At 34.8% G+C, this 25,426-nt stretch overlaps 1 protein-coding gene across 1 annotated transcript in view; it reads right to left on the reverse strand.

Moving 5' to 3' along the window:
• Positions 1-534: 534 nt before the first annotated feature.
• The window catches only part of LOC117101277, a 32,341-nt gene continuing 7,449 nt past the window's right edge, over positions 535-25,426 (reverse strand). The window contains exons 2-16 of the mRNA XM_033241239.1: positions 24,900-25,205; positions 24,107-24,367; positions 22,772-22,906; positions 21,276-21,428; positions 19,542-19,670; positions 19,097-19,249; positions 11,980-12,108; positions 10,442-10,699; positions 9,633-9,950; positions 8,515-8,594; positions 7,223-7,439; positions 5,730-5,968; positions 5,106-5,184; positions 3,444-3,534; positions 535-2,824 (exon numbers count right to left, since the gene is read on the reverse strand). Of these exons, the coding sequence (XP_033097130.1) occupies positions 2,497-2,824; positions 3,444-3,534; positions 5,106-5,184; positions 5,730-5,968; positions 7,223-7,439; positions 8,515-8,594; positions 9,633-9,950; positions 10,442-10,699; positions 11,980-12,108; positions 19,097-19,249; positions 19,542-19,670; positions 21,276-21,428; positions 22,772-22,906; positions 24,107-24,367; positions 24,900-25,205 (2,876 nt within the window). The 3' untranslated portion in view covers positions 535-2,496. The remainder of the gene's footprint in view (positions 2,825-3,443; positions 3,535-5,105; positions 5,185-5,729; positions 5,969-7,222; positions 7,440-8,514; positions 8,595-9,632; positions 9,951-10,441; positions 10,700-11,979; positions 12,109-19,096; positions 19,250-19,541; positions 19,671-21,275; positions 21,429-22,771; positions 22,907-24,106; positions 24,368-24,899; positions 25,206-25,426) is intronic.

Raw genomic sequence — 25,426 nt, forward strand, 5'->3', positions numbered from 1 at the left:
GCATCTATCTTTAAAAAAAATCAATTGGTCAATCAACGAAACTTTCTATAATAGTTTGTGAAGGTCTAGTAAAGAAATAATTACATTTTTGTGACACTCCGGAGCAGGGTGTGAATATTGCATTGCAGCAATATTTCGAGTCTCACTAACGTCGTGGTAGTCGTGAACTTGGTTTTAATTGTTTTTTTTTTTTTAACTTCATAATATGTTTAGTACTATAAGTACTTTTGGTTTCCGTGTTTTGTTTTATTTTTTTATCATTTTTCATTATAGCAATGAGGAAAAGCCCTATGTTCTGTTGTACAAACGACATAGTAAGTCTAGTTATTATTATCATTATTATTATTATTATTATTGTGGTAATGATTATAATAGTATTATAATGTAATAAAATAATCTATATTTTAAATTGAGTGAGGCCTTATGTTTGTGCCGATTTGCCGTTCAGACGCGTGCACAGCTCTAGAAGAAATATGTCGTAGCACCATTCTTTTAAATGTCTTACTATCTGGCATATTTTGAGCTCCTATTTTGTCTATTAAAATATCATATTTTACGAATTACCAATTTTACGAATGTACAAAATATTGGACGAGGATGTCACTCTACAAAAGCAACACATGTGAGAATTTATTATTCAAATTACGTTAGTACAGTACAGCGAAAGGAGGAGCAAATTATAGGTAAGTGGTACGTACCACTTCAGTATTCGCGACTGATACAAACACGTATATGTTCACTAAATGATGGAATAAAAATATTATAAACTCCTGACCATGTTAATCACGAAATATAAGTCAATACGACACGAATAAGTTATGTCTACATCTATCAAATTTCAGCATGTATTGTACAATCCATTTTTTACAATATTCTTTACCAGTATGCCTATCTAACCTGCTTTAACATTATAAACAAAATTATTATTGGCTCATGTTTTTATTTATTTAAAAGGTAATTTAAATTTCATTTGCAAAAATGAAAACATAAAAGTGGCTTAACAAAAATGCAAAATCTTCAAGGGGTCACTATCCGACTCCACTCTAGCGTGATCCCAGACCCCTAACTAGGTGATACACCTGGGTGGATCCATAGGCGGCGATGGTCGTCCCCCACCTTTAACATGTTAAACTGCTTTTGAATTTTAGCTAGCAAAAAAATGTAAATAGTAAGCAGCTTTTTTCTTTATGGTGGGGGTAATTTATGAGAACAATTTTAAGGCTAATATCATTGTTGGCTTTAAGTCTCTCGAAAGATAGGAGGGTGACAAGAAAGAAGACGGTTCCCTCTTTCTGCACCCCCTCCTGAAAATATCTGGACCCACCCCAGTACCTCACAGCAAAGTATTCAGTATGTTAAGTTAAGTAGAACGTACCACTTTAAGTGAGTGCAGCTGATGCAAACGGGCGTATGTTCACTAAATATAATGGAATAAACTACATGTATATTATAAAATGATCATGTTAATTGCTAAAATAAGTCAATATGTGACGAATAAGGAATGTCTCAGACTACATCCATCACAACATTTTATCATGTATTTTATAATCTATTTTTTACAATATTCTTTACCAGTATGCATACGCCTAGTATCTTACCAGTAGGCATAGGCCTAGTATCTTACCAGTAGGCATAGGCCTAGTATCTTACCAGTAGGCATAGGCTTAATATCTTACCATGAGGCATAGGCCTAGACGTATCTTACCAGTATGCATACGCCTAGTATCTTACCAGTTAGGCATAGGCCTAGTATCTTACCAGTAGGCATAGGCCTAGTATCTTACCAGTAGGCATAGGCCTAGTATCTTACCAGTTAGGCATAGGCCTAGTATCTTACCAGTAGGCATAGGCCTGGTATCTTACTAGTAGGCATAGGTCTGGTATCTTACCAGTTAGGCATAGGCCTAGTATCTTACCAGTAGGCATAGGCCTAGTATCTTACCAGTAGGCATAGGCCTAGTATCTTACCAGTTAGGCATAGGCCTAGTATCTTACCAGTAAGCATAGGCCTAGTATCTTACCAGTAGGCATAGGCCTAATATCTTACCAGTAGGCATAGGCCTAGTATCTTACCAGTAGGCATAAGCCTAGTATCTTACCAGTAGGCATAGGCCTAGTATCTTACCAGTAGGCAAAGGCCTAGTATCTTACCAGTAGGCATAGGCCTAGTATCTTACATGCTTTAACACTATAAACAAAATAATTATTGGCTCATGTTCTTAATTTAAAAAGCAATTTGACTTTCATTTGCAAATGTCTTTCTAAAATTACAGTTAAAGACGAAACTGTATTCAATATCATGCTTTAAAATATTCTGTTATGGCAATAGTTGAAGCATTTGGCCAACTGGGCTTCACAGAATGATAAATAATAATAAAATTAATAAAAAAAAAAAAAGCATAATAAAGATATTATGTTCATTAGCACACATTTCAAAATACATTGCAAAGTAGACATTCAGATGCTTATAAAAACGTAGGATATGGTAAAGAGTGATTATTTTATGTTTGCATATTGAGGAATAGCATTATTAATCAAGTCAGACTCATGTCCCATATGTTTCATTGGGATCTCATTTTCACCTCCGGTAACTCGAACGTTTTCTTCTGTTGTAGCTACCTCAAGTCTACTGGTCTGTGGCATTGCATAATCATACGTGTCTTGAGTCCCTTTTTGTATGGTCTCGTATTGATTTTGCTGCATCAAATCATCTCTGATGAGCTTAGTATAATTATCAAGCTCATTTTCTTTATCAACTACCTGGGTATTTGCTGTCACTTGAACTTCACACTTATCCGTGTTTTTCCCATTTGAGTTCTTGTATCTGGAATCAAATGTATTAGAATTAGACTTCAATGTCAATATTAAGATGATTAATTGTTTGGTTGGTTGTCGGTCAGATAAAATACAATAAAAGAATGAGTGACAGTAATGGGCAGACGGAAGGACGAACGAAAAAATGAATGAACATAAGAACAAACAAATAAAAATAACAGACGGCGAATAATGTTATGTGTAAATAAATTGAATAGATTGAGAATCAAGCAAATTCATATACAAATAAGCCTATATAAATATATGTAAAATTAGCAACAATATAATAAATATAAACATCTGAATAACATTTAAATTAAAATATATTATTCATTTTAATAACCTATAATAAAACATTATTGTCATAACATTAAGCATTAAACAAAACATTTAATAAATAAAAATTAAAATGATACAGAAAAAGCCCACAAAATCAAGCCGATATATCCACAACCTGATGTTAACATATTTTGTTATTGTGTTGAGTTGGACCGAATAAATAATGAAAAAGTGCAATGGAGAATTGTTAAGTCAAGATGCTAGATACACTATATGTGTAATCCTTAATATTAAACTTTTAAGTGTTTTATTAAAATAACTGAAATGATTAATGTATCGAGAGACTATACCTGTAGTATAGGCCAAATGCCAAGGAAAGAAGAAAGATGATGATGAAAAGAACAACCACTAATGCAATCATAAATCCGGGGATTGATGATCCTATGGAACATAATAATGATAATAATGATAATAATAATAATAATAATAATAATAATAATAATAATAATATGGAAAGTTCTACTGATTAATCTCAGATAAAATAGTTAATACATACTCCATTGATATGCACGCCATCGTGTTGAATAAATCCTCACAATGGTGTGCATTTCAACGAGTATATATTATACAATAACATTAATAATAATAATAATAATGCTATAAATCCAACATAATTAACATTAAAATAGCAATGACATTTTAATATCTGTGACTGTAGAAGCCTGTGGCAATGCATAACCCAGGTCCTCCTCTTCTTACCAAGTCTATTCCAAGTTCTATACTCTGTAGAGCCATGCCGATTTAAGTCTCTAAAAACTTGACATTACATTAAGATTGTCGTGTAAAGTAGTGAAAAGATTAGTAGGAACATGGCTTCGACGTGAATTCTCCTTTCTTGACCTCACTACTTTGCTGTCAATAGGCCTAAAAAGTGTAATTTGATAGCAGATGCCACCAACATTTATTTCTTGTCCATTCATCAGTTTTCAATTCATTTATTGTGGTCTAAAAGCACTTTTTCGGACCATCCAATTAAAAGCCATAAAAAAAAAAGGTTTTTGTTTTTTTTGTAATAATTCTTTTTTTTAAATCATAGTGATTCTATTTTTTATTTCTAAAGATATTAACTTGGGGTGGTGATGAAGTAGATAGATTTAATAAATTATAAAACACATTAACCAAATATTAATGAAAATGTTATTGAGAAAGAGCATGATAAAAATTATAAATGTACTAAAATTACAATATTTAAACAATGATTAAAAACTATTATTTTTATTTGAAATCAGGGATCGAGACCTACTGTTATTTCTACTGTGCTGCTTGACGAATCACTGATTCTACACACTAGGATACTCAAATGAGACCCAGGCCAAATTTCAACACAAGCCGCAAGCAGTGGTGGCGCCAGTGGGGATGGGGGAGATGGTTATAACGTTATTTTGACTGCTATTTTCCCCCACTCCCATCAGACAGGTATTGACACCTCTGTCATCCGACACACAACTAGGTCATCTCTATCAAAAATAATAATTTGCCTATCCAAATAACCTTATTTTGACTGCCAATTCCTAATATTGTGGTTTAAATAAAAACTCGCCCCGTGAACCCTAAAAGGGAGTTTTTATTCCGGGCCATAAACCGATGGTTCATCGGCCCCTTCGCTCGGACCCCTCTGTCGGGCATATCGGACCCCTTGTAGGCAAATTTCTGGCACCACCGCTGGCTGCAAGCAATTCAATCAGGCCTGTGAATGCATAAAAAAAACCCAACATAAATATAAAGCCTTTGAATGTACCCTAGCATTACTGTACCTTAAACACATAATCAAACTCATAAAATTTTACATCTAACCATTTAGGTACTATACCAACAAAAAAAATGAAAACCTCAGCTGCAACCATGATGGGGCTGATGTGACTGAATTTGGTGCAAAATAAATCTTGACTATTAAAAAGAACTGATTCATTAAGGTTTGCTAAACACACAAATAAAAAAAATATCAAGCCTACCTGTTCCTGTACTTGAACCTGTTACTGCTTTGGTAGAGTCGCTCCAGCTTCCAGCACCAGCCCCGTTGATAACTCTAGCCTAAAATGAAAAAATATTTTCTGTGACACATATTACCATTAAGATATATGTACCACTTGCAGAATATAAATGTATGACAGGTAGTATAAATATCAAAGAGATTACCTAAATCAATGATGATGCTTATAGTAAAAAAAAAAATATAATCATGTACACGGGCAGATAAATGTGAACATAGTACCCCATGCCACGACTGGTTGATCCACCATAAACTAGATCTACTACAACAAAATCATGTGAGATAAATAAAACCATATAGGACACACTTAATCCTAAATCAATATTATTTTGTAGAGAGAAAGAGATGAAAACAGTTCAGCAATTGCATTGATAAATGCTTTATATATTGTGAGGAAAACTGATACGATTTCTGAATGGGGATTTCACAGCGGCACTTTATTTTTTAAATAGATCCTTAATTTCATGGTGGCAGATGCACTAACAAGCATAAAATAAAATTTAATTATTATTCAAAATCATCATTTAAACAATGTACTGTACATCATTTATTACTGTATACTGAAAGAAGCACCAGATTTACTTACACTGACTTTATAGTCAGCATCAGTTTCTAGGCTTGTTATTTTGTAACCATTGCTTCCTTGATCTTTTGTAACTGCTAGACCAATCCACTCCTCCACTTCGTCACAATTAGCTAATCTGTATCTTACATCATAGCCATTTATGTTCCCGTACAGTTTATAATCAATTGATTCAGACGGCATTACGGAAACTGTGAGGTATGTACCCTCATGTACTGCTGAGACATCTGGGGGCGGAGGTTCTAAAAGATTGGAATGTGAATATAGAAAGTTTTGTGACTTGAGCTAAGAACCATGTTAATATGGAATTTTTAGGACTAGATGCTCTCTGGTGCACTCTGAGCAGATCTCTAGTGCTCAAATTAAATCTTAAAAATGGGGTAATATATACTAACATTTTTTGAAAAATAAAATTCTATAGCTTTATTTCAGTGTTAAAACTCTTAACATTTTTGCATTTGTCTTTGATGAACCAGGTGCGGCCGCCTCATTGCTGCTTGAAACTTCACTGTCCGACATTTTGGATTTGGATGATGCATCGATGATGATAAGCGCAGCCAAGACCCTATTTTCGCCGGTAAAACCATCGTGGATTCTGGTTCGCTGAAAGTATTGATATGCATTATCGTGGTCGTAAAGTTAAAATAGAAATGACGTAATGTGTACAGCGCCACCAGTGTTAATTTTACACGAATACATTGTTTACTATCGAAACGGCATGTATTTTCGTAGATTTTATATGCCTTATAAAACTACAGAATTGTCACGTTTTGGATATTTTTGTATTAAATTGTGGGTTTTAATAAAAAATCTTGAGATTATTAGAAAAGCTGGAGATTTTAGGCTAGTGGCGGGAGAGCTGGAGGTTAGGGCGAAAAGCGGGAGTCTCCCGCCAAATGCGGGAGACTTGGTAGGTATGTTAATTAGGTCAGCATGTAAAGTAATCAAAAGGAAACCAGGAAACAATGGGTCACTTCCTGTCTGAGCTACCTGGTAAACTGGTACCATAAACTTATCTGTCCACAGGTAAGGACCAGTGCACCGGAGAAGACTCGTCTTGAAAGATATTCTAGTTCTTTCAAGAGTTGTTCTTTATAGTGCACATGAGCCAAATATGTAAATATGTTCATAGTCCTAATCCAAGAAGACATGTTCGATCATAAAACCCATTTGCGAGCTATATGTTGTGGCACCCCTGCTTTGATCGCTCTGCCATTTGCCAATAATCTGTTTAACTTTAAACAGTGTGAAATCTAAAAAAGTGTATTGTTTTATAATATTAATATTTAACATTTTATACAACTTGGTCTAGTCTAAAACTTATAAATCTCTGTCCAATTTATCAGGTGTTTTGTAATTTGCCCGTATGGTCATATCATCATATCTCACCCATATAAGGACATGATGTCATACCACACATGAATAATTATAAAGCAAATCAGTTATTTGACACATATAACTTGATAGCCTGGGCAGAGGTAAGAAAAAGCACTGACTCTCTTCAGGTGAGAACACTTGTATCACTCCTGCCATCCCAGGGAAATCTTTGTTACTTGCTGTTACAGAGATGCTGTATTCTGTGTATGTTTCAAGTCCCATTATTGTATAAGAATCTTCTGTTGTTTCATGTGTGACCATGGGCACGTCTGTATTAATAGGTCTATAAGATATGTTGTAATGATCTACACCAGATTTACACTTGGACTCCTCAACCTGGAAGGAAAACATTTATAAACAAAATAATTGTATGCACTTAGTGTACTTTCTAAATATAAAAAAAAAATATAGAAATATAAATTCTCAAATGCAGCCCATTTCAAAAGTTTTATCATCTAAATCTGTAATACAAAAGAGGCAGGAAACAGTACAATCATTCGATGAAAGTTTCATCAAAGAACTGACATTTGCTGATTACTACAAAACTGCAAAAAAGAAATCCGGTGTGACTGATTCAACCTATCGACAGGTTCTATTACAAACTAACAAACATGGTTTATTCAAAAAAGATTTTATATAAAAAGTATAAAAAATAGAATTCTGATATCTATGTATGGATATCAACTGCAATTTCCATCAAAGTATGGAAACAATTAAACATCGATTGATTGATTGATTGATTAATTTGCACCTGTCTTATTAAAAATATAGTTCTAAATTCCAATGCAATCTTCAAAAACTTATATTTCCTTAATTACAGGAAAAATTGCTGTATTATGTTTGCTTTATGAGTCAGTGGCGAATTCAAGAGGGGGAAGAGCCCAGCCAGGCCGAGCACCCTAATTTTTTTCGAAATTAAAAAAAGAATTGAGAAAAAAAGAAAATTCTACTCAAATTTTGAATCTGAGTGCCATCTCCGGTCATACATCCAGAGGTGCCATAATTATAAATTTGTTTTTGTTTTTATTTCCCTCGCATCCAACAGCAAGTACACTCGCCATTTACAGGATGAGAATGGGAGGTAGTATAGACTCTCCATCTGCGAAAGCCCCTCTTCAGAACCCCTCTATCAGGTATTTGATTGATTGATAAGCGCAAAATATGCCCTGCTGCGACATAATCCTTGTTTGGTGGCGCTGCTGGGAAAGTGCACAGCCATTTTAAGGCAAAAAACCACAAATGTTACTCTAAGTCTTACCTAGTTAGCATACTATAATTTTTCATAAAACCTCCATGTTATGAGCAATTATGCAAAAAAAGAGATAACTAAAGCATACTATGTTCGAAACCAGAATAAAATATATTTCTCTTTGAAATTTTTCCTATCTACAGGACAGAATGAACAATTTACCGTCAATTGCTGCCAGGAAATGTTGATCATTTTAGGAAATTTGTTACTTGAAATTGTGTTGACTACTGGTGCTGATGGTTCTGAAATAATTATTATGAAAAGTAAATACAGAGTATTCTACAGATTACATTAATTAATACGTCATGTACAAAATATTTAGATGAAAGCAACATTTTACGACAAAGAAATAATATTTTTCAAAATTATGATAACATTTTTATGGTGCTGCCAATTATGAGGAAGATCACCTGTTTCATTGGACAAAGTGATTTATCTACAGTTCTCTATAAAATACTTAATAAAAATTTACATTTATATATCAATTGTTATTCATCTACTTATTTATCTATCCATTTACCCATGATGTGTTCTCAATAGGATGTTGCAATCATCTTGACATTTACCATCACCACATATTATCATCTTCCTCATCATCCTCCTCATCACTATCACCATCCTCATTAATCATCATCACCAATTATCATAATTTATAATCATCTCCATAAATCATCCTCACTACCATCATTATTATAAATTATCACCACCATCATAAAAAAATCACCATCAACCATCTTAAATCATCATCACCATCATCAACAGGTGCGTAGGCTGCTTTTGGTCTGGCGGTGTGAAATGGCCTGGGGGTGAACAAAATTGAGAATACCGAACTAAGTCCCTATTCCATTGAAAACTTAATGGTCATTTTTAGTATTTTAACCCATTTAGTGGATATAATTTGCTGTCATGGGGTGGGGGGAGGAGGGGGTGATGCACCACTCCGAGTCTACGCCCATAAACTATCTTAAATCATCAAACAATGATCACCATTAGTCATTATAATTCATCATCCTTAAGTTCATCATTATCAATATAAATCATCATAAATTACCACCACCCAGAATCATCATCATAATCACAAATCAGCATCTTCATCACAAATTATATAGTTTTAATAATACAACAATATTAATTAATTCAGCTTAGTTATTCACAGATGTATCATCCACTATGAATTGATAACAAACTATTTGTTATCCATACATTAACAGCTACAAAAAAAATATTCTGACAAGAATGGGTTTGCATTTTGTCCAATTAGATTATTCAAATGTATTTACCTCCACAAACTGTTGATGTAGTTAGCCTATTACCTCCCATTGGACCTTCACCCCCAGCACCTTCCTTGACAGCTGCTATAGCAAATTTATATTCCTCTTCCCAATGTAAACCAGTCACTGTGGCTGTAAGACCCCTAACCTGGAATGCTCGCCTCCAGGACTCAGATGATAGAGATCTTTGTTTGTAATATACAACATATCCAATAATGGGAGGATCACCACTATCTCCACTGCTGGTACTCCATTCCCTCCACCTCAATTCCACTGATGATCCAGTTTTCGTCTCTGCGGTTGGTTCTCCAGTGTATATTGGTAATTCTAGTTATAAAAAATGTGGAATAATTTCAAATTCACTAATCCACCATCAGAACCCACTACACTGGGTGGTATGTTGAGTACATATTTAATAGTTTAATTCAAATTTGGTGAATTTAGGAATAATATCACAATAAAGTGAAAAAAAAATATAAAAGAACTGCAAGATTATTCAATTAATTCAATTTCAATACATTCAAAAAATACACCCAAGGGGATGAGAAATATAAAAAGTACATAAAAATACATAAAAAAGTGCACAATGTACCATGATTATTATTATTACTGTTAAATACAAAATTCTTTATTTGTCAAAAATGTACAATCATTGAAACTTACTTTCCTGTAATAATAGTGAAAAAATGCAAACACGAAAAAACCATTGAACTTTAGCATTTTTTTTTAAATCCAAATTTATATAGCGCCTATCACAATCAGGAGAATACACAAGGCGCCGGCATCAGTAATGAAAATAGTCAATAATTGAAACTTACCATAGGTAGTAAGCGAATGAGCTGCATTTGCCGTATAAGAATCCTTAGTAAGTTGGCAAACATATGCAACATCAGGATTTGCTTCACCGGTAAATGAAACTATTGTAACTCCACTTGATTTTGTGCGTCCAGTTTGTGCAGCAGGTTGACTATCAATAAGGAACTGAATGGTAGTGTCAGTTACATCACCTTGAATGTCACATTGAAATGTGGATATCTGACGTGGATTAACTTTTGTGTTAGAAGTTGAAATTATTCCTAGAGTAGCAAACAAAACAGGAATAAAAGATATATAAAAATATATAAATTCTGATGAAAAGATACTGCCTCTTGTAAGAGTTATTTTTGATAATAGCTATTGTTTAAATGTTTTAATTTTTTTCTTACCTTAACAGAGATGAATATTCAAAAGCAAGCTACTATTCTCCCATAGGGTCCAGTACGGCCAAATTAAAAAAAATTATTGTGTTGGCCACACCCGACCGATCCAAAATTTGAGTTTTTTTTTTTTTTTGACTACAACGAAAACATTTTTTTTTAATGAGCTAAAAAGGCTGGAATAAGCTTATCTTGCAACGGTAGGCAATGTGACAGTGTTATGCAATCATTTTGCTCTTCAATATAGATTTATAAATGGTCTTTGTTGTATGTTTGTGTATTGTCTACTTTTAGCATAAACACATTACTGGTTTACACAATTTTTACAAAATTTCCTACAGACCTACCTGTTTTTTTGGATTTCCCCAAAAAGTTGGCCAACACAAGAATTTGTTTTAATGGTCTAAACAAAGTCTAATTATACAGTAAGGCTTAAGGAAATTGAGCTGTTCTGACAAGATGTACCCAGGATGTTAAAAATTAATTAAACCATGTAATTGTTATTTAAACTGGGATAGGTGTTCAGTATTAAGCTATTGTTTTCCCACATGGCCCAGTATTATCAAGCTTATGGAGTGGAGCTGTTTTAATGTTAAGAAGATTTGCACCTCCTGGACCAAAAAATTAGAAGCCAAACTTAGATTAGATTCCCTTAATAAACTAAGGATATAACCAACCTAAGACTTACAGTAGGGTCCATCTGGTGTTGAATTGGACAGAACACCAGGAGACAGTCCCCTTCTCTTTAACAAAGAGTTCACTGTGTTCTTTAATGTGAAAAACTGTGCACTACTGACCCTCAAATTGAAACAAAAAGCAGAGTAGGGGATAAAATTGAACCAAAGTACACACAGTGGCTTCAAACTGTTAAGCCAAATTAGCAAAGCTTTTTATTTTAACCACCAATCTAAAGCTCCCGAATGTTGCTTTAAATAACTACTTTATTATTGGTAATTGTTGAACTATTAACAAATGAAGCAATCAATTTAATACAACAAAACTGAAAGAGGCATATATTATAATGAAAATAATATAAAAAAAGTATAAGATGCACCTCCATTCATAGGTCAATTAGATATTTATTTGGTTTAATATACATTATCACGCCTCTACAAAATGAATGTTGCTTGAAAAAAAAATGATTGGTAGATTTTCTGTACCTGTAGTGCAGGTGTTTAACAACCAATTACTATGGCAACCGCCATTACATCCAGTTTCATGGTGACAAGAGGCAGAATCACAATTGCAAGTCAAAGCACAGTTTTCACCATAGCTCCCAGGTTGGCAGGCTATACATAACAAATTAAACAATAAATGATAGAACATTATAAAAGTAAGACCTTTAATTGAAATAACTTGTCTCTGGCAATGTCATTTTCTTAATCTATAAATAGAGATAATTTGAATCAATAGTGAGTGGTCGTGCGCAATGCTGGGGTGGATGGTCTTCTTTTTTTTTTTAGTGAGAACCCCAGTGAACATTTTGGAAAATGAAAAGCAGTAGGGTTGTATGACCATGGAGGTATTTATTGAAACAGAGATCACATGACAATAAGTCCCTTTGACACGACATACGAATGTGTTCCCCGCCTTTGGATCATGCGCGGGTGTATTACCTTATAATTAACATTTTTTTCATTAGCAACAACTTAGAAATGACATGCTTTCACACGCTTCAAACCATTTGGTTTTAACTCATTAAATATATTTAAAATTCACCTGATCGGATTTTTTTAGTATGTTATTATATATATATTTCAGGAACAGATTCTGTTACACTATTACAATTACTTCTGTGTTATAATTTTGTCTAAAGATCGATTGGTTCATCTATAAAGCTAAGGCAATGCAAAACTGAAAATTAATCTGATTTTGGATTGAATTTTCGAATAGTCCACACACACTAAAATGACTTAGTTTACTATTATACAGATATTGCCTGCTTAGAGGTGTAATATAACATTTGATATCCCCGAGGGAATTATATTTTTTTTGAAGAATTATATTATAGTCCTGAGAAAAAAATTCCCAAGGGGATATCAAATGTTATTATTACACCGATAGAAAGGCAATATCTGTTACATTATATAGCCAAAAATAGATGCAAATAATTAACTGAACACATTACTTTAAATATCAAGAACTTTTATTTAATTTTTACACAATATCTGTCATATTACATAGCCAAAATACTTCATATTGCCGTCACTTTTTAAAAATGTTTCTGTTGTAGCCCGTAGCGTAGTGTTATCATAGATCGTTTAGCCTACAATTCACCGTTTGCTCTCCTTACCTCAGCGTAGAATGACCGGAGAAACGTAATGCGTTGAGCTCCGTTGCTGTGAAATTTTCAATGCTAGTAGGCTAGGCCTAGGCCTAATTTGATGATTTCTCAGCATTACAATATTCATGGCCGGTGGAAGCGGGGGAGAGGGGCACGGGCCCCCCACTTTTTAGCGAAAAATATATAATGTCTGGAGATTTTTGCATGATTGGAAATGCAAAAAAAGATGGAGGGAAGAAGGAGGAGAAGGATGGGAAAGAGAACCCCCGGACCACCCTTTCTTTTTTGGGATTTATCGATTCATGGAAAAAAGAATACGCATGCAGCTACTCATTTGTTTATGTATGTATACGCACATAAAATAAAAAATGAGAAAAATTTACCTGACCTTTTTTAAGAGGGGAAAACCTTGAATTTTGATGAACTTTAAAAGTCATTAAAAGATATTTCAGAAGTCAGGTAAGCTCATCTCCCGCCATCTAGAAATTTTTCTGGGGGAACCCGGACCCCTTTTATCTTTGGAGTTCATTGATTAATTGAATCATTTTCAAGGGGGGGAGGGGACCTTGAATTTTGAAGAATTTAAAAGTCATTAAGAGACGCCACAGAAGTCGGGAAAGCTCATTTCCGCCACCTAGGAATCAAAAGTTTCCCGGGAAAGAACCACAGGACCCCCCTTCCTTTTTGGGATTTATCTATTCATGGAAAAACTATGTATGCAACTTACTCAATCTTTTTTTATGTATGTATACAAACATAAGGTCTATTTACTGTAATAAAATGGGAAAATTATCTGACCGTTTTCAAGAGTGGCAAAAAAAAAAAAAAAAGAAAAAGTAATTAAGTTCTTCAAAATTCAAGGTGTTCCCCTCTTGAAAATTATTATAATGAATCAATGAACCCAGAGAAAGGGAGGTTCGAGTTCTTTCCGGGAAAACGTTGATTTCTAAATGGTGGATAATGAGATTTCCCGACTTCTGAAGTATTTTTTAATGACTTTAATTTAAAAGACACCTCAGAAGTCGGGAAAGCTCATTTCCTGCCTTCTAGGAATCAAAATTTTCCTGGGGAAGAACCCCAGACCCCCCCTTTTTGGGATTCATCGATTCATGGAAAATTCGTATGCAACTACTCTTTTTTTTTAAACGGCAGCAAACCAGTACTGGATGAAATTAAGCCAAGAAATTCAGAAGGGAGCAGAAACTGGCAATATCAAGAAAATGTATAATGGGTTTAAAATGTGCCATTGGAAGACAACCTAAAAAATCAGCACCAATCATAGCAAAAGATGGCACAATTCTACATGACAAAGAACAACAATTAGACAGATGGGCAGAATACTACTATGAACTGTTCTCCAATACCGTCCCACTTGCACCAGAAACATTGGATCAAGTCCCTTTACTTCCAAAACTGTTTGAGCTTGATGAAGAACCTACAGTGGAAGATCTAGAAAAGGCCATTAATATCCTTAATGTAGGAAAAGCACCAGGAGATGACAACATTCTACCTGAGGTCATCAAACAATGCAAAACCACTTAATTACTACCATTGTATGACTTACTGTTACAATGTTGGAGACACACTCCTCCAACTATACCACAAGAACTACGTAACTCAAAGATTATAATACTCTACAAAAATAAGGGATCACAGAAGGACTGTAACAACTATCGAGGTATCTTACTCCTCAACATAGTAGGAAAGGTATATGCCAAAATCATTCATCAGAGTCTAGTTGTTATAGCTGACCGTGTCTACTCTGAATCACAATGTGGATTCAGAGTAGGAAGATCTACCATAGACATGATTTTCTCCCTCAGACAAGTGCAAGGAAAGTGTAGAGAACAAAACATGCCGCTCCACATAGCATTCATAGATCTAACAAAAGCTTTTGATCTAATTAGTAGAGATGCACTATTTAGTGTCCTAGAAAGAATAGGATGTCCACCAATCCAGCTTGGCATTATTAAGTCCTTCCATGAGAAACAACTTGGGAGTTATAACCTTCAACAACAAGACTTCAAAACCCTTTCTGATCCGAAGTGGTATTAAGCAAGGTGATAACATAGCTCCAGTTCTCTTCGGCATCTTCTTTGCAGTAGTACAGATACGAACGTTCAGCCTTTGCCCAGCAAATCCTGGTATTGCTATCCGGACCCGTGAAGATGGAGGAGTCTTCAATCAGGCAAGGCTTAGAGCAAAGACAAGGACAAATACATTTAATATCCATGACTGAAAAACTGCAGGAAGTTATGGACTGCTTCTCAAAAGCCTGTAACGAGTTTGGTCTAACCATCAGCATTAACAAAACTAAAATCAGCATTAACAAAACAAAAATCTAAATCAATGGTGAAGAACTGGAATGTGTAGACATTCTGTTACCTTGGGTCTACAGTCAACTCCAAAGGTACACTAGATGATGAGATTGAGAAGAGGATATCAAAAGCCACTGTAACCATGGCAAGACTGAAAGATAGAGTATTGGAGAACGCCAAGCTGACTAATAAAACTAAGTGTCAGGTATACAAAGCTTGTGTATTAAGCATACTCCTATATGTCTTATATGCTAGTGAAACTTGGACAACATACGCCTGGCAAGAGAGAAAGCTGAATACATTTCATATGAGAAATCTTCGCCGCATTCTAGGCATTAAATGGCAAGATAAAATCAGTAACAAAGAGTGCTAGAGAGAGCAGAACTATGTGATATTTACACATTACTAACATATAAACGATTGAGATGGTTTGGTCACACAACAAGAATGGAATCCCACAGAATCCCAAAGCAACTTTTGTATGGTGAACTGGCAGAAGGAAAGCGCTCTGGAGGACGTCCTTTACTGCGGTATAAAGATGTATGTAAACAAGATCTCAATTCGATCAACATTGATCCCCATACTGCAGAAGAAATGACCAAGAACCAAGAATCATGGCATCATTCAATTAAGTCAGCTGTGGAAACGCGACAACAAAAACATTACAAACATAAAGCTTACCTCCGCCACCAAAGAAAAACAAAAGAACCAACAATGTCAGATGAATTGAATGAATGTCCAAATTGTAAAAGGAAATGCAAATCAAGAATTGGACTCCGACGAAATTAGAATTAAAAAAACAAACATTTTTCGCGCGCATTTTTTAATGTTGTAGCTTGTGCTTGCCCTCCTTTGCCTTCTAAGTTATAACACATAGTCCCAAACTCAAGAAAGAAAATTTACGTTAGATCGTTTTACCTAAAAGAAGGGCCTCAATGTGTAATGATGTTGAAAGAATATGTTGTAATAAATAAAGCCATAAGGAAAATGCTTATATTCAGTTTCAAAAAAAAGAGTGTGGCTATATATAACATAAGAGCATTTCTTGTTGAGGTAGGCCAATTTCCTCTAAAAATTGCACATTTAGGGAGTTTTGATCAATTCCGACGAAATTAGAATTATAAACACAAAAATTGTTCCCGTGCATTTTTAGGGTTAAAGTTTGTGCTTGCCCTCCTTAGCCTTCTAAGTTATTTAAAAACATAATAGTCCCAAACTTGAGAAAGAAAATTTAAGATAGATCGTTTTACCTAAAAGAAGGGTCTCAATGTGTAATGATGGTGAAAGAATAGGCCTATGAATTGTAATAAATAAAACCACGATGAAAATGCTTATATATAGTTTCAAACACACGTGTGTGCCCTATATTAATAATAAAATAAGCCATGTCGTATTGTTTTCTATATGGGGGAGGGGGTATCATACCAAGTCATAAATTACTAACCGGGAAAATTATTACCTTTGAAACCTCCCCCCCCACCCCGACCCAAGACCCCTGTTACGCGCCTGCTTATAAGTGGGGCCCCCCCACTTTGAAAAACATTCCGCCAGCCCTGATATTCACTGAGTGGGCCTATATTAACGGATGAATTCACAAACAAATTGTGTACACCGAGAATCCTTCTCATCAATAATTCTATCCAATTCGTCTTCGTCGAGAGATTTAAACTTATTTGAAGTCACCATTTTCGAAGCGCTAAGCTTTCCACATTCACAATTCATGAGCGATTGATCATGCGCTCTACTAGCATTCTACGGACGCAATGTGGGTGTAATCCGGTGACGTCAGAGATCGGTCACTTTTCAAAGTTATATTTCCCTACGGGGAAATATGACGTTTCCGATCCTCGTAGCGCTAGTCACGTGATGCCATTTCGACCAATCACGTACTCGTATTTACATAGGCTATGTAATATAACCCTCAATTATTCAAGTTGAAATGTACCATACTTTTACAGCTCATGTAAATGTTTCATTAAACTCAAAACTCTTTTTAGTAGAAATATTAATATGTTTGGTATTTCTTGAAAGATAAATGTGTTAGCTTTAAGATGGAAACAATTGCGCAGCCATAGTGATTGACAGTAAGTAGTGCGCATTGAGAAAAGAAGGTGCTCTCCATTTCGCCATGTTCAATTTTTTGATAAACTAAGCCTGCTGAGCATTTGGTGGCAGGGAACACATTAGACTTCAAATGAATCACGCAATGCTCTTCACACGCTGCGGCAGCTTTGTCTGTGGCTCATTTCCACAGCGCTGCGTACGCGAAGCGTTTTTGAGTGATCTCTTTCTCAATAATACCTCCATGGTATGGCCGACTGGAATAAATTTGAACCCAGCGAAGTGTATATTTGCAGGCACTAAAGAGCGAAAAAAATCTATTATAAGTCAGTCATGACATCATCATTTTCATTTGCACGTAATTTTCCTAATCCCTATAAATCATTAATTCAATATAGTGCTGACTTGTTTGCATCTTTTTGATTTTACATTGCAATGTATATTTTGTTGCTGGGCCAAGCTATGAACACACACAGGGAACCTAACAAATCTTGCTCTACAGTGCTGGTTTACACGAATGAACCATAGTTGGGTTAAATTTTAAAGATAACACCTCAGGTGGTCAGAAATGGCAATAAATATGCCAAACTTCAAATATTTCATAAAACTTTCATGCAAATGGTACTTTTAGTAATAATTTAAAAGGGCATTTCTGGGGGGGGGGGTGTTCTTTCAAACCCTCCAGTGGCTACAGGCTTGCATAAATGGCTATGAGATAACAAGGTGACTGACTTATAAAAGAACTGAAAAAAGAAGGCAACGCAGAAATATTTGATAATATAATACATACTCCAAGTATCGAAATGCACGCCATCATGTCGGGTTTCAATATTTCAACATTAATTATGTCATCATCAGGAATGTCTACCAGAAGGTTAGGTCTACCTAATAAATTTCATCAACCACAATCAACTTATTCATCTTCTTCATATTGTGACGAGCTGCGAAGGTGCCAGTGCGCATACTACTAATAAATCATGTCACGCATAGGTAATGCATACACACATTTAATGTACTGTATTGATACCGAACAACCAGTCACTGCAACCTGTTGATTGTACAACTATCATTTTGATCAAGAAAAGGTGATGGATGTTACAACTGACTTAAGAGCAATTATAGTTAAGTAATTTTGTATACTATAGGAAATAGAGCCATCATTTCCATCAAAAATTGCCTTTAACACGGCAAGCTTCAGGTAATTTTGTTTCCAATGTAACGTAATGTAGTTCGATTTATATAGTGCTTTATACAGAAATCTCAAAGCGCACGAAATGTGGACTAGCTCATACAGTAACTTGCTTCTCCCGAAGGGTCTTTTCATGTCAGAGCTACCCGGTAAACCGGTACCAGCTACTCTCGTCTGTCCACAACAGGAGCTGTATAGACCAGTACACCGGGGTAACCTCCTACTCGTCACGAAAGATGTATTGGGGTTTGTTAAGTGCACACGAGCCAAATCCCCACCTCCTACAATTAAAATTATTCCCTGTTATTTCTACGATTTAGTATATGGCCCAGCAATATCAACAAATTATTTGTTTTTAATTCATTTGTGAAGAGACAGTGTTTTTTTATAGACTTTCTTATCCTTCCACGTTACACTGTACTTACCTTCACAAACAAAATTGTCATTTGCTTTGTATCCTATTGCACACTTTCCATTACTACACACGCCAGTATCCCTAATACATTCCACATTATCATGGCAATGACAAATCGATGTACAAGTTGATCCAAAATAGCCAACAGGGCAAGTGCTTGGAACTGCAAGGAAAAAAAACGAAATGAAAAAATAGAAATTATTATATAAACAGTTGAGATAAAAAACCAAGTGTTGATATTATACTAATACAATTACAAATTTTGTAAATAAATGTTTACAGAATAAAATTAAACAATGGAGAATTTAAAGGCTTCTATTCAAGAAGAGATGATCATTGACAATTAAAAAAAAAAAACTATTAAAAAAAAAACAGCAATGAAAATTATCAGTTATCACAATAATTATTAAAAGATACCAGTAACAAAAATATATATTTCTAAAGCACTACAGTACTTTGGCAGTTGCTTCCAGTCCATCCAGATGCACAAACACCGGTACACTCTCCAGTATAACGGTTACATCCTCCTGGCAAACAGTGGCATTCCTGACTGCAACCTGCACCAAATTTGCCAGAGTCACATTCTGATTTGGAAAAAAATACTAAAGGTGCTACAGTTGAATGTAATAATGAATAGAAAACACCTGGTTCATTTTTATCATCTTTATATTAAAAGCAACCTATGTATATACTGTATATATAGCTTATGTCAAAAACAATCTATATTATAAATAATCTATACAATTACTGCACTTCATGGTAGCACTTCGCATGCTACAGGTCCCCAGGAACCTAATCTAAATGTCCTCGTTGACTTTTAACGAAGGATTGTATACATTTAGATTTACTTTACATTTTCACATTTATATTTACAAAACTGCATAACCAGAGACAATCTTAACATTTTAATACAGTATACATCAATATAAAAGCAATATTTGGGGGAAAAATCATAATTGCATAAAAACCACAAAGACAATTTCTTTAAAATAAAATATATTTTAATAATATATAAACATTCAGATAATCTGCTTTTCTCTTTTGCACAAAAAATATAATTATGTTTTCTCCTGGATATTGGTTACATAATTAACCAGCAAAATGTAATGCTTTTATCAACAAAAAAAATAATTCAAAATAAATTATTAATTTATATTTCTTGGTGCATAAAGACAAGGAGAAACCATTATAAAACTTTGGCTCACAACCTCAATATTGGATGATCAGTGGATTACCACTCCACCACATGCAATGATTTACAACTACATGAGAAGTAGTTTGGCACAGTGAGAACGGTTTGGTTTCCCAACCTTGAGGTCGGGGTTTCAATCCCTCGCTGTGCATTTCACTTGTGTTCTCGGGCAAGGCACTTTATCTGCATTGCTTCTTGCTTCTACCCAGAAGTGGGTACCTGGTTGGGTTAAATGCCAAAATGCACTGTTGTAGCTGCTGCAACATTATGGAATACTCTCCCAGGGAACTGAGTTTGTGTTCCATAGGCATTTAATCCAAAGACCAGGGTAAAGATAATAAAGGTCCTAACAATATTCGCTATGAAAGTCTAACAATATTATTATTATATTGTTTGAAGGTTTGCATGGCGAAGTATAATATATAATTAATGCTTGTGGTACACCACGTAGATAGTTCTGAAAAGAACTGTTGTTGTTGGTTGAGAATATCTCGACGTTTCAGTTGACTTGCTTCAACCATGGAGAAAATTTTCTCCATGCTTATATGTTTGAGACATGAGACTTGTTGCTGATTGGTTGAAAACTGAACAAAGTCTGAGCCTACCAGTGAAAAGCTATACAAAAGCTAAAATTCACGGTCTGAATAGAAGGGCGGGGCATGGCTAGAAAGCCAAGACAGTGACATTGTTCTAGCTGGGGGAAGGAAAGCCAAAAACAATGGCATAGTTTCCAGTGTAGAGGGAAAGGTTTGGCGGGAAAAATTTGGTTTAGGTCCGGTTAAACATGGACAACCAAATATCGCTGATGACAAATCCAATGTCTTGATGTATATCGTGTTTGTGAATTTCTATAGCTTCTCTGGTCCGTCTGGAATGCCAAGATGGTACAGTGACTATCAGTTCAGATTTATCCCAACATACACGATCTTGTTGTGTGTGGGAGTGCATGACTATTATTATAGATATGGTTTAATGAATACAAGAAATGTACATTTACCTGTTAAACAATCAAGACCAGTATAACCTGTTACACAGTCACATCCATACGGATTAGGTAAGCAAAATTGATGGCCTTTACATTCATCTTTGTTATCAGTTCTTCTTGTACATCTAATTTGACAGTTAATTCCAAATCTATTACCACCACAAGCTACAGTAAATCAAGAAATAAATCAATAAATTATTATTATTATTATTAATATTATTATTATTATTATTATTATTATTATTATTATTATTATTATTATTATTATTATTATTATTATTATTATATAAAACTGATTGCTTTTACATGCATTTTGGGGATTAGCTGTATTTCTTGTACATTTAATGTTACAGGTAATTCCAAATCTATTGCCACCACAAGCTAAAGAAATAAATCAATAGATTATCATGGCATTTTATATATAAAATGTGTTTCAAATAACTGAAGTCAATCTAATGTCTTCAAAATGATTTAGTTTTCAAATTGATAAATTTGTTCATAGGCAATTAAATGCTAGCTATTAAAATCTTATAAGAAAATTCCCATATGTTAGATTTCCAGAGCAGATTTTATTGGTGTTAATTGAATGAGGTATTTTATATTTATGACATAATGGAGAGCCCCAACATCGGTGCTGGTTCATGATGCTCCATGTCCAGGGTTAGGTTTGAACCAAGTCTTTTCATAAGACTTAAACCAGTTCACTCTTGTGAAGTGTCCACATCTGGCTAGCATGCACACTCAAATAACTCCAGGCATATCTTTTGGAAAGAGTAGGGAACTCAATCCGATGTTGGTGGTTCATTTCAGCCCCTTTCATTGTGGAATGACGTGTACATAAAGCTACTAAGCCCCTCATTATGGCGGCTACTGTTCAGTAGTAGTAGCGAGCGTGTGCAATTCAGCACAATGACTCTGCAAGTCATACCTTTACCAAATATGCCAAAACACACAAATCAGAAGTGATGTTGTTGGACCGATAGCGAGATACTGTACTTACCTGGATGAACTGATATACGCTGATTCTTAAAGGCCTATAAAAAATAATGGAATCGTCTAAACCAAGCTTATGTTACGCAACCAGCCTCATATTTCTTTTCGCAGTGAGTGTGTAGCTTACCTGTGAAGAAAAGCCTCATACTTTCTTCCGTTGTGTTATTTGCCTAAGCAATCGTTGCATTTGTTTCCCACGATTGCTTGATGTCTTTTCAGAAGACTGTATGCTTTGTCTGCAGGGGTCTAGGCCTGTAGTCCTAAGATTGACAGCCCCTGTAAATCATGTGACCATGGGTCGCTTTGGGAGGGGTGGGCATGTGACCAGAGGGTCGCATTGGGAAGTGTGGGCATATAATGTTGATAAGTTATATACACCTGGGCTAGATGATTCCATTATTTTTTGTGGGTAAGTTCCTTTAGAAATCCGGCTGATATCGTTTCATAAGGTAAGTATTGTCAAGAAATATAGAAGAATTAAAATTGAAAGTAACTTATAAATTGTTTCAACTTACTTTCCATACAGTTTTCTCCTTGAAACCCTGGTGGACAAACACATTTCCCTGTCTCATCATCACATACGCCACCATTATAACAATTATTACAAATACCTGTACATCGAGGTGCACCCCATCGGCCAGCAGGACAGCCTGAATGAAATAAATAAAATATTAGATGATTCATTTACAAATTGAAATTGTTTCTTTGGGTTTTATCTTCCTTAAAGTGGCTTAAAAACCAAAATGGTAAGGAGGGGAAAAACTGACTAAATTGAGGCAGAATAAATGTACTACATCTACAGATGAGTGTTCATTCAAATGTGCTTACATGTGAGGACACCTCTTGGCAACTACTAGTAGATATATAGCATTTGAGATGGATATGTCACTATGGAAGCTGAATGTCCTTGCACACAAAGAAGCATACTGTAGTTCTGTCAGTGTGGAGGGATTCAGGTATGGTGGTGGTATTCTGTACTTAAGCGATGCTGAATGTACCTACTGTACCCCATGAAGCAATACATTGTACAGTAGTTCAGTTAGGACGGGGTGTACAGTTCACCAAAAAGTCCTAATAGAATACGTCACTACCCCAAAATGCATAACCAATGTAATCAATAAAATGTACCAATTAAACAACAAAAAATAAAACATTTCCTGAAGGTTGGCATGGCAAAAATAATTTAACTTTTAGTACACCATGTATCAATAGTTTTTGAGAAATACGTATGTAATACATTTATGACCGAAAGTCTAATTGAACGGGTTGAGTAGGGCCTATGGTGCTTTTAGACAACACAATATTATGAGCTGCAATTGATTGTAGTAGCAAATACCAGAGTTTTATCTGTAGATAGAAAACTAAGGGTGGATGATAGACATTTTAAGGGTGGGTACAGTAAGTGATAACATTAATAAAATCTAAATAATAAGAGTGGATTTTAAAGATGGAAAAGTGTGTTAATAAGGGTTGATGGAGGGCCATGAAATTAGCTCGGTGGAAAACTTTAAGGCCAGCCCACTAAAAACCTCATCCCTAAATATATGTTTTTAGTCTGACAAGCCGAAGTTGTGTTCAATGCAGTACACAAGCAGAAGTTGTGTTCAATGCAGTACATAACCCTGCAATATAGAATGCTTAATAGTGTATGACATACAGTATGACCTTTAACATTTGACATAGCTAAATTACAAATTGCAAATTTCTGGGGATGTAGAAGTGCAATATATTCTAAAATGATAATTTTTGTACAAATTGAGATAACATTTTATTATTGATCCATTAGATATTCCTAGAATAAAAAATGATTTTGTATAATTAATTCTAGAAATTAAACAGCAATAACCAACCTCTCACAAGAAGTTCAATAAATGAATGTTTGTAGCCATCCCTTTGTCCCTGTAAGTAAAGTTCATACATTCCACCATCTTCAATGCTCACACTATTGAAAGTTAAGCTTGAATCATCATAAAGGTTCTCGTAGTTATCTAGCAGTGCACCATCCTTCCTCCAAATGCGATTATCAGATCCCGTCACATTAAAAGACACAGTAACAGAATCCCCAACAGAAGCTGTGATACTTGTTTTCTTGTTTGTTGGTATAACATCAGCTGGAAAAGTAAGTCAATTTAAAAAGTATTATTTATTTATATAATTATTGAAAAATTAAATTGTAAACATAATACTATTTTTTATGAAAGGCTATTTTGTTTAGACAATTGATTTAACAAGCTGTGGTTACTATCAATTTCACCCAGATGCAGTAGGCTCACATAGGGTCCAGGTTTTGAGCTAGAAAATGCTTATTTAGCAAGCTTACTAGTATGAAAATGATTAGCCAAAGTTTGATTAGCACAGAAACAATACAATATACACAGTGAATTTTAATTCATTACCCTTTTAGTTGGATTTAAAATATTTAGCCAAATTTAGTCTAGGTTAGGATTTTGCAATTTCGCTAATGAGAGCTCAAACACTGTTATTTGAAGAAATATGAGGTCATTTTTCGATGTCCAATTAATGATAATCAATAGATAAATAATACAGTGCTCCTACTCATTGGCCACACACAGCCACGCTATATTGATGTGTCATTAAAACTACCAACTAATTTCACCTTTATATATAAATAGTACTGCTTACAAACAAATGCGTTTTGTAGATCCACAACTGTAGTTTCCACAATGGTTGTTTCGCCATTACGCACGCCTTTACAGTAATAAACTCCAAAGAAGTTTCCATCATAGGGTATGGATAGACTCTTAGCACCAGGATATGCTCCTTGATCCTGTGGAGTTGCTTCAGCCAGTGAGTCACTATCCGATATTTTGAATACCTTTCCCATGGTTATTGTTGTGCTACTATCTGTTGGATAGCACTGGAGCCTGCCACCATTGTTAAAAGGTGACCCAATATTAACAATCGTCAAATGTGGATTGGCAGCACAACCTGTAAAAAAATGTGAAAAAAATAATGTAAAATGTAAACAAATTTAACAATCTTTTGTCGATATATTGTAATTTTTCCTGCCTGTGTATGAAGACTAATTTACATTAGACCAGGCTATAATTGAGATAGGTGCCACTTGGAGAGGTAGAAATTCTCATATGGTTTTTCTAGACCAGTTTTTTATGGGGAATCAGAATATGTGAGGTAAAAGGGGTGTAACC

This window comes from Anneissia japonica, unplaced genomic scaffold (genome assembly GCF_011630105.1).
Source record: "Anneissia japonica isolate Jap-2015-1 unplaced genomic scaffold, ASM1163010v1 scaffold1859_len985614_cov190, whole genome shotgun sequence".
In the NCBI taxonomy this organism is placed as follows: domain Eukaryota; kingdom Metazoa; phylum Echinodermata; class Crinoidea; order Comatulida; family Comatulidae; genus Anneissia; species Anneissia japonica.